At 51.5% G+C, this 10230-nt stretch overlaps 1 protein-coding gene across 1 annotated transcript in view; it reads right to left on the bottom strand.

Annotated features, from left to right (window-relative positions):
- Nucleotides 1-383: 383 nt before the first annotated feature.
- The window catches only part of F10 (coagulation factor X), a 17768-nt gene continuing 7921 nt past the window's right edge, over nucleotides 384-10230 (bottom strand). Inside the window, exons 4-8 of the mRNA XM_008583048.1 lie at nucleotides 9355-9468; nucleotides 7175-7306; nucleotides 4668-4903; nucleotides 1944-2061; nucleotides 384-978 (exon numbers count right to left, since the gene is read on the bottom strand). Coding sequence (XP_008581270.1) covers nucleotides 401-978; nucleotides 1944-2061; nucleotides 4668-4903; nucleotides 7175-7306; nucleotides 9355-9468 — 1178 coding nt within the window. The 3' untranslated portion in view covers nucleotides 384-400. The remainder of the gene's footprint in view (nucleotides 979-1943; nucleotides 2062-4667; nucleotides 4904-7174; nucleotides 7307-9354; nucleotides 9469-10230) is intronic.

The following is a 10230-nucleotide window of genomic DNA, read 5'->3' as shown; positions in this document are numbered from 1 at the left end:
GGGGTGACTCGGGCCAGGGAGAGGGATCTTAGAGAGGCCGCACTGGTGTGTGGGCCCCTCCCAGCCGCACAGTGCCTGCACGGGCTGGGATCCCTGCCCTGCTCCCAGATCCGGGGACAGTTAGCTCAAGAGTCTGAGACGAGCAGCTGGCGAGCCAGAAGCAGGGCAGTGGGCAGGACGGCGCCATCACATCTGAGCTCCTTCCCTACAGGGAGCACCACTCCCGGCAGAAATGTCCCAGCCTGGTGCTCCAAAGGAGCACTCATGTCCCACCCCAACAGCACCAGGGTGGACGAGGACATCATCACCACAGGGGAGGGCTCCCAGCAACAGCCTGCCGGGGACAGACCCTCAACAAAACCAGACACCGGATGCACCGCGGCCTGAGGGTGGTGCTGCTTTAATGGGGAGGAAGTGGGGACTCAGGAGGCGGCCCCCTGGCTTTCATGGACCTATCGATCCACTTGAGGAAGGCTGTCACCTTGGTGTAGACCCCATACTTCCCTTTCCTGGCACACCCCTCCCCCCAGCTGACGATGCCTGTCACAAAGTAGGTGTCCTTGAAGGGGGTGACGTGGGGGCCGCCGCTGTCCCCCTGGCAGGCATCCTGGGGCGCGGTGTCGTAGCCGGCACAGAACATGTTCTGGGTGATGGTGAAGCTGCTGGACAGCTTGCAGGTGTTGCGGTCCACGTAGGGCACCGCCAGCATCTTGAGGGTGGTGGACAGGCGGCTCTTCTCGTGCGTGCGCCCGAACCCGCTCACGATGCCCGTCTTCTGTGTCATCAGCGTGGCCTCCGCCCAGTCCTTCTCGGGCAGGCAGGCCGGGGCCACGTTCATGCGGAAGGTGATGGGCGTCTTCAGCCTGAGCATGGCGATGTCGAAGTCGTATGTCTCCCGCACGAATTTGTTGTGCTTGATGATCATCTCCACCTCGTGCTCGGTCTCATTGCCTTCCTCCTCCTCCGTGTTCCGGTCCCCTGGGTGCGGGGCACAGGGCGGGGCTCAGTGCGGTCTGCACCACGCACTGAAGTGTTGGTTACTTTTAAAGCTTTTTTTTTCTAATAGAAAAATGGTAAATGCTCACTTTTGAATATTTGAAAAATATAGAAAAGTGTAAAGAAGTGAATAAAAATGGTCTCCAATCTCCGATCGAGGTGCCCACCAGCCACACTTCTGCATGTGTCTCACACGCAGACACCCCCGTCATTCAGTCCCTCACAGCTGTCGCCTGTGTCTGTGTGCTGGGCGCCATTTAGGTGTCCAGGAGCTAAAGCCTCACACTCTGCACCTGTCACCTGTGCTGTCCGGACGAGCAGACACCAGCCCACAGGCACCAAGCGCTTGAAACATGGCCCGTCTGAACTGAGGTGTGCTGAGGTGTAAATTACAGACTTAGAATGAAAAAAGAATGCAGAATTAAACCTTAAACATTTCAAATTGATTACATACGGAAATGATATTTGGGACATATTGAGTTAAATAAGATGTTATTAAAATTCACTTCACCTTTCTTATACTTTAAAATGCATAATAGAAAATTTAATGTTACAAAAAATTTCAAATTACATATGTGGCTCACATTTGTGGCCTGCATGGGATTTTCACTGAACAGCTCCAGGGTCTAGTAGAGAAAGACGATCCCCAAAATAAAAACAGAAGAGGCAGAGGGGTGCATGGTGCTCAGAGAATGTCAAGGCTCCCGAGGGAAGGACACGGAGACCCAGAGACCCCCGGAGCGGACCGTGGGGGGGGAGGGGCTGCACTGGCTCAGGAGAGTCTGCAGATGCCTTCCCGCTCCTCCCACCTCTCCTCTGCAATATGGCCCACCCAAACTGTATTTCAGTATTTTAAGAGTTCCCACCAAATCCTGGCAGCTCTAGTGATCTCAGGAAAGGAGCTGGTGACTGTGGGGCATCCCGGGGCCCCGAGGGACTTCACTTACCTACCCTCACCTTGAATCTCTTGGCGTGGTGTAGACAGTGGGCCGCGGTGAGGACGTGGAACTCGTTCAGGATGGTGCCTCCGCAGAAGCCTTCATTCTCCTCGTTGACGAGAAGAGCCTGTGACGAGAACAGTGTCTGCAAAGCCACGACAGTCTGCAAGCTGCGCAGCGGCCGGAGCAGCAGGCCACACTCCACCAGCTGAGAAGGGGGACTTAGGACACAGTGCGGCCCAGGTCTCCTCAACATGCGCTTCCTACCCAGATTAGAGCTTCCCACGCCCTCCCTCCTTCCCACCCTCTGCTGCCCTCCCCGCCCCAACGTGGGAACCAGTGGGGTCTTTTTCTAGGCACTGGAAGTCGCTTTCTGCTTCAGACCAGCGTGCAGGCCAAAGTGCACTGCCCACCCACCCATTCTCCCTCATCCTCCCCAACAGCCCAGTCCTTTGACTGCTCCTCACCCTGTACCCACTGTGCCCATTCCTGCAAATCCCACTGGCTGTCCCCTGGCACTCTGACCAGGCCAAGGGCTGCTTGTTGTCCCAAGACCACCTCATGGACAACATTTCAGCTGCTCCCTCCCCACTGACTCTGGATTTCTGCCATGTGTGTCATATCTTTGTTTTATGGTCACCACTCCATGTGCGTATTCATTTCCTCACCAGACATCGACTGAGGGCCAGCTCAGCACCAAGCACTGGCCACTGGAGGACGGCTCTCCTACCTGGACTATAAACTCACTTTGACAGTATCCACCTTTTATTTCTTCTGGACCTGTCACAGTATTCTCTAAAGTATTATGCACAGAACATGTTTTCAAGTGCTTTTGGAAAAAGTTTTCACTGTGGTAATAACCTCTGTTGTCTATGTGGCTATGACTTATACCCTAAACCAGGCTGATGCCAGTCTCTAGAGAAACACCAGCCTAACCTGGAGTGACTTCCTGGTGCCTCGACTGGTCCAACCATTCAGACCTATCTCCCATGGTGCATGGGCCACCACCACTCAAGGTGACATCCCTAGAGTTCGCGTGGCTGCTCCTGTGAGTGGTTTTCTCCTGACAGCAATTGCAAAGGAATACCCGGGGGCACCAGTGCTGACGGGCAGGTGAGGGGCACCACACCCTTTCCCTGAAGAGCTGGGCTCGCATGTCTGCACCCTGAGCATCTTCTGCTTTCCTTTCTCTAGGGAATTTCCCATCCTCTAAGTAACAGTCATTGGCTGGGGGTATGTGTAGGTCAACAAAACAACTCACAGTATCAAGTCCCAAGAGAATTCTTGAAGACGTTCATGACTAGAAAAGTAATAATGGTTTTTTTTTTTTTAACTCATTATCCAACTTGAGGGACTAGTGAGGGAAAATCCATCTTTCTGAGTTGGACACCGACTGTTCTTCCTGAAGGTGAGATGAGGCAAGACTTGACCCAGGAAAACAGGAATCACACAGGCCAACAGGCCCCACAGGGAAACCTTTGAGGAGGCCTCCTGTCTGCCCTTCCCTGGCCTCTGCCTCCTGGAGCCCTGAGTCCTACGGACACCTGAGCTCTGTGCAAGGCTTTTCCTGTGCACCCTAGGGGAACCTTGGGGATGCTGAGCTGGCACGCTCTCCTGACCCTAATCACACAGTAACTTGGGTTGCGACGATTTGGGTCCTAGCTCCCTTCCTGGGTTTAGATTTCTATGTGTCAGAGAAGCAGCTTCATGCGTCACGTACACAACACAAACCCAGCACAGCCAGTTCTCAGTACGCGTGTGCTGAATGAATGGATGTTGAAATTCCCTTCTCTTGCGTGCCTCGAGTTTAGATGAACGCACACCTGTTGTGTAGCCTGGAGGTGGGGGAGATCCGAGGTCATGTGTTGGCAGCTCTGGGATTTTTGCTTGTTGGAGAGGCCATTTTCGCTTTGGACAATTAAAACTTCAGGTCCAACTGAGGACGAGGCACCCAGTTAAATTTGAATTTGACAAAACAACAAATAATTTTTAGTACCAGTATGTCCCAAGCAATATTTGAGGCATATTTACATCAAAATTATTCATTGTTTATGTGAAATTCAAATTTAATGAAAGTCTTGTTTTTATTTGCTAATCCGGCAACCTTAGTCCAAATTCATAATCAAAGAGTGATTTTTTTACCTTTGAAAATAGATGTGCTTTTCTCTCAGGTACTATCCTCCTCCTTAGGATTTAGGTGTTTAAGTAAAAATATTTGGAAATTAGCAGTGAATGATGCCTTCCCTCAAACAGAACTGCATGCAGTGGCCTGTACTTGACATCCGGGATCCACCCCCCTACTGCTGACCAGCAGCCTGAGCTGCGCCCAATCCCCTGGTTGTGACCCCATTTCCTTCCAGTGTAGGCTGGTGTTTTGGGACACGAGGCTGGGGCCATACCTCTGTCTCTCTTGCTTTCTTCACAGAACAGGATAATGCTGGGCACGCACGAGCAAGCAACAAGGAATGCCAGACTGGAATGGGGCACCGGGGTGGGGTGGGGGCAGGTGCTGAGGGCCCAGCCTCCTCCTTATCTCAGGATGCACCAATAGCTTCCAAGGCCGCCCGGCCCAGGGGGAGGGGACGACAGGTGTGCTCAGGTGGCCGGGCACTGTGTCCCAGCACAGAATGGGGCCTTCCTGGGCTGCCAATTCCCAGAGGGCCCGCCCGGACTCCGCTGAGGTACCAAGCTGGGATCGGTCTGGAGGGGCTGAGGGGCTGACGCCAGGGATACCTGCCAGGGACACTCCCCGTCTTTGCATTCCCGGCCGCCCACGATGCGGGTGTTGTCGTTGGTGTACTCCTCGGGGTACGTCTGGTTGATGTCAAGCAGGTTGAAAGGGTTCTCGGTGGGGGCCAGGTCGCCTGGGTCGTACTGCTCCAGCATGGCAGTTTCCAGAGGGCTGCTGGTGTCCTGGGCCACTGACCTCTTCCTGCGCCCCATGGTCATTTTCCCACAGGGGAAGAGTTCTGAAAGAGAAAGGACGGCCCGGGCCTCCTGCAGGGAGAGAAGCCACCACGCCCACAGCGTTCATGGTGCAGGACACAGTTGCAGGACACAGTCGCAGTCTGAGGGGCGGGCGGGGCAGGCTCTGTAACTGGCAGGGGCAGGGGGACTTTTGGGGCAATGTTCCACATCTCGGTGGGGGCTGCGTTCCTCAGGGGAGTGTGACTGTCTGTGTCAGTATTGCTCGTGTGACAGCGCTGTGGGCACTGAGCTCCAGTAGACAGCTTGCTCAAGCGCTCGAGGAAAAGTGCCAAGAGAGTCAAGGTGGCTTGGTGGGGGGGCGGCAGGGTGCAGGACGAACAGGGCTAGGCGTGACGAAACGAAGCCAGCACAGCGAGATGCTCTGGCGGGGCCCAGGTGGTGGCACAGGCTTTCTGTAGAAGTCTTTAGATTTTCCCGCATGTTTGAAAAATTTTCCTAATGAAATGTTGAAGGAAAAGAATGTTTCTCAGCAGAGAGAAAACATATGCCAACCACCTGCGGCATAAGAAAGGCCCTGTGACACAGGTTTGTACAAAGTCTAAAGAATTACAGCTCTCCTTAAAATCGCTACACACAGGGTCACGCAGTACATATTAGAAAGCCTCCTTCCCGTATTGTCACCAACTAGGCAGAGAGCAGGGACAAGGCAGGACACAGGAAGGCAGGGTGTGGGGCTGCAGGTGGGAAGAAAAGGAAAGAGCCACTCTGAACACAGGTCTGGAGTGGCTGCTGTCTGTGGCCCTTCGCTCGTCTACGGTCCCATCAGCACAGTGTCACTTTCTGTGTGTTGTGATTGTGCAGGGCATGAAGGAGCGCCCACCTCCGGGCAGACAGGTGAATTTGCTACCTGGAGATCAGTGCTCTTTACCCTACAGTGTGTTCGTTCTGTGTTAATATCTGTAGTCACTACTTGAAATTTTGAACTAGCTTGTCCATAATTTAGAACAGAACTTTTTGCACTAGGAAGTAGTTCACCTGATTTTATTTTCAAACATCAAATTTTACTTTAAGTTGATTTGTGATTATTCCTAGCATTAAAAAAGAATGCATTCGTGTCAAGAAATGACTTTAGTCAAAATATTTTTGAAGCAGCTTAAAATCTCATTGCCAATAGAAATGTAAACAATACTGTCTTTTACTTGTTGAGAGATTATGTTACATAATTGAAGTGATACTTGAAGGATATATTTGGAACCAATTTTTCTCTTGATTACTTATCTTTTGAAATAAATTATTTTCACTGAGAAGAATATGTGACAAAATCACTTAAGAGCAATGAGTCTCTGGGCACGACAGTTGTCACTGCCACTTGGTAGGAAACTGCTCTGGTTGTTGAGCACGTCCGAAGCCCGAATGTGCATGAGGCTGAGACTCTGTGTCTCTAACACTCTAGGTGATGCCAAAGCTGGGGGTCAGGGGACCAGTTAGGACCAATTAGGAGCTGGGTGACTGAGATGTGGATCAAGTGGGGCTAGGGGACTGGCCTCTCAGAAACTCTGGCCAGTGCTCACCGTGGGGCAGGCCCACAGTTAGACAGGCCCAATGCAGGTACATCTCAGAGTGTCTGGGACAGGAGGCTCATGCCCCCACACCGCCTGGTCACTCAGCCCATCCTGTGTTCACTGCCCTCTGGGAGCTTCTCGGCCAGACTCATTCACGTCTGGCTTCCATCAAGTAAGAGAAAAAATAAATTCAACTAACACTGGAAACAAAATCAGTTCTTGAGGGTCCTTTGGCACCCCTTCCCATCCCACGCCATCTCCTCCCCTGCTTCCAGGTCCCGACTCTGGGCCGTGATTGACTGCCAGGCCTTGCTCCTCACCTGCCCTTGCACCCAGCTCCTGGGCCCTCTGTCCTCCCTTGGGACAATGGACTCTTGGGCTTCCCTTGCATAGGTGCTTGTCACCACAGCTATCATGCAGTTATTTACAGCTTGTGTGTGCCAGGCACTGTGCAAAGTGCTTCCCAGGGACCACCCCCTCACAGTGTCATACTCACCCAGGGGGGTGGGTAATAGTATTGGTCCCATTTTTCAGATGAGAAAATTGAGGCTAAACAGCACATCTGGCTCACAGAAATGAAAGGTCTGTTTCCAAACCTCATGATGCTCATGACCCAGAGGGCCAGAGCTCACCTGCAGGCCTGCCAGAGAATGTGATGTCCCTGCCCACCGGCACGGCTGGCACCGGGTTTAGCACCATGGCCTCCGTGGCCCAGGGAGCCCTGCTGGGTGGGGCCAACGCTCCTCTCACCTGTGGAGACACAGGACTTGCCGTCGTCCCCCAGGGTGTACCCACTGGCACAGGAACACACCACAGAGTTCTGCTCTTCATGACAGAACTGGTCACAGTCCCCGTTGTCCAGGCTGCAGAGTTTCCGTGTGACTGTAAGAGAGTGGCATGTTGGCCTCAGGACAGGCCGGGGAAACTGAGGGTGCAGCTGGCCAGACGGCACCAATTCCATCCACCCAGCCCTTAGCCACACAGTAGGCCACGGGGCTGGAGCACAAACAGGATGGGGAGTCAAGAGCAGGTGGGGCAGGGAGTGAGGTGGCCCTGGCCGTGGGAGCTCTTCCCCCCCCACTCGCCCCCGACTGCATGAGGAGTACTGTGGCATCCACGCAGGGGAGGGCCCTGCGGCCTTGGCACTGGCCCTTAAGACACCTGAGCATGCCCAGTGAGGGGCCCACAGGGGGGTTGTCCAGTGTCCAAGGAAGGGAGCATGGGAGGGCCTGCCTGCAGGAGGGGAGCCCCAGGGACTGGAGCTGGCGTCCAGCTGGGTGGCTTCCTCTGAGGCAGGTGGGTTCTCTGTGGAATTGAGGTCCCCATGACCAGGGTGTGCCAGGAAGACTGGGCTTGGCCAACCTTATGTGTTCACTGGCATTAGCAGCCGACATTTAAGGGTATTCTTCCCTTAGAAAGTCTTCAGAGAAGTTATCTTCCCCTTCAGATTCCATCTGTTGCTGTGGCTGGTGGGTCCAGACAAGCCCCCAAGAGCAGCCTCGTGTACCCGCTGCGGAGGACTGGGGCAACCCTCACCTGGTTCCAGGCACCTGCACTCACTCACTGGCTGATCACAGAACAATGACTAAGCGCCTGCCACGACCTTATGTTGTGCTGGATACCGCTGAACAAGACCAGGGCTCTGCCATGGGCACGTCACACTCCCGGTGCTCTGGACACTGGCCTGCCATGGGTGGCTGGAGACTGAGGAAGAGACTGGCGACTGGCTCCAGCGCAGGAAGGGAGCAGGGACGGCAGCACCATGGGTAAGAGCATGCGGCTGGGAGTCCAGACCGCCCAAGGTCCAAGGCCAGCTGGTCCGTCCTGGCTGTGTGGTTTGGGCAAGCTATTTATACCCCGTGGGCCTCAGTTTCCTCACTTGTGATGGAAGTAAAACCTCCTCACAGGTAACCTCACACGTGCCCACATGGAGCTATGGCTCCCTCAGCAGGCGCCAGGTTTCTGGGGACCTGCCTGTCTTACCGCAAGGTCAGCAGCACTAACAAGGGGGCCGCTGCTGCCAACCTGCTTCCAGTATAAACTGAATCCAACTGTAGACCCACACCAGTAGTGCATGCCGACGGCGGTCACCTACATCCCCCCGTCTGGGCTTTGATGAAAACTGTAATTACAGAGCAAAGATCAACCTTAATGGAATTTTAGAAAACATTCATAATAGCCCTGGGAGTCTGCTGGGTAGTATGCCTGGTAAGTTAGCTAAATGGTGTGCAGGGGAGGCAACTCTGGACTTTTAACGGAATGATACATAATTGATATTCCCATAAGGGAAAACTGAAAAATAATCCGACCTAAGAACACATTCTAAAGATTAAAAATTAAGTAATTTTTTAAAAATGCAAATTTTTCTCCTTAGGGAAAACTGGTCTAATAGTAACCAAATTTCTTATAAAAAAAATTAATCACACTATTAGAGGAAACTTTTAGTGATTTTTACATGTGGAATTAATTAAATGTATCAATTTTTTATAATTGGACAATCTTGAATATTCCTCGTTGATGTTTGCATTGACAAACGTAAATAAAAGGAGGCGATTTAGAATGAATGCACAGTATCACAAGGAACATGAATAACAGAGCAATATACTCTATCCTAAGGAAAACAGAACTAGTTCTCATTTGTGTATTAATGGATCATACACCTCATGAGTGTTCCACAGTCTCTCCCAGAGGAGCAGAGAAGTAATTGTGTGTGCCTCTCATCGTACCCCAAAGCCAAATCGTTTAGAGGACACAGTGGGGTTTGGGGTTTTCTTGTGATTACTATGGTAGCACAGTATAATTAAACACAGACTTTATAAATTATAAATAAATTAAGTTTGTTTCATTAAGCATGTTAGCTTCTTCCCATGTTCCCACCTTCTATTCTTAGGTAAGTCTGATCGGAAGGTATTCCAAGCAGAGGAACCTACGTAATTCACAGTTTTTGCCTTCAAATCCTTCCAAACAGGCGCATACGTATTCTCCGAGGCCGTCTTTACATTTGCCCTGATTCTGACAAGGATTGCTTTCACACTGGTCGCCATCTGCAAAGAGAGGATTTGGAAACCAAAGTTTGCAAGGAATTTCCATCGTCATGGAGACCATTTGCTGTGTTGACCTTGGCATGCATTTTTCAGATAATTTGGAACTGCTTCCTGTTGCTCCGTAAACAATCCCTCCTACCTGGACTTTGTTTTACCCGCACCCTTTGTGGCTATGTGTACGTGATGCCCTTATCTAACTGGATCATTGACTGGGCTTTCTAATTCTTGCTGAGATGTTTTACAGTGTGTTTACAACCAGAGCAGGGAGCTCTGGGTGGGTGACCATGTGGGACCTGCGGGAAGAACAGAGGACAGGTGAGAGTTTGACCCTTGTTTCTCAGCCAGGCCTTGACAAGAGAGAGCATTAGAGTTCCTCTTTCCAAATGACCCAGGTAAAATGTGAATGCTAAGACTCCTGTCCAGCACTAATATGAGACTTCATATTTCTTGTTGGATTTATATAAACTAATTTAGTGAGAGGTCCAATTTTCACTTTGAGAAATATGAATGCTGTTACCAGGTAGTCATGATTAGTACCATATCAGATGCTATGAGCATTAGATCAAGGTGGTTACCTTAGTAGGGAATCCAATCCTTCAGACTCTATTTTCTGCTTGTACCTAATACACTTGTATTTTTAAAAAATTATCATGAAATTTGAAATCCTCAAATGAGAACTGACTTAAATCTATACTTAAATAAAAAACTAGAATTAGGGCCGGCCCGGTGGCGCACTGGATAGTGCGCCGCTTGGGAAGCGCG

Source organism: Galeopterus variegatus, unplaced genomic scaffold (genome assembly GCF_000696425.1).
Source record: "Galeopterus variegatus unplaced genomic scaffold, G_variegatus-3.0.2 Scaffold2812, whole genome shotgun sequence".
Classification (NCBI taxonomy): Eukaryota; Metazoa; Chordata; class Mammalia; order Dermoptera; family Cynocephalidae; genus Galeopterus; species Galeopterus variegatus.
The sequence above is the reverse complement of the archived record's forward strand: the minus strand, read 5'-3'. Positions and strand labels throughout refer to the sequence as shown.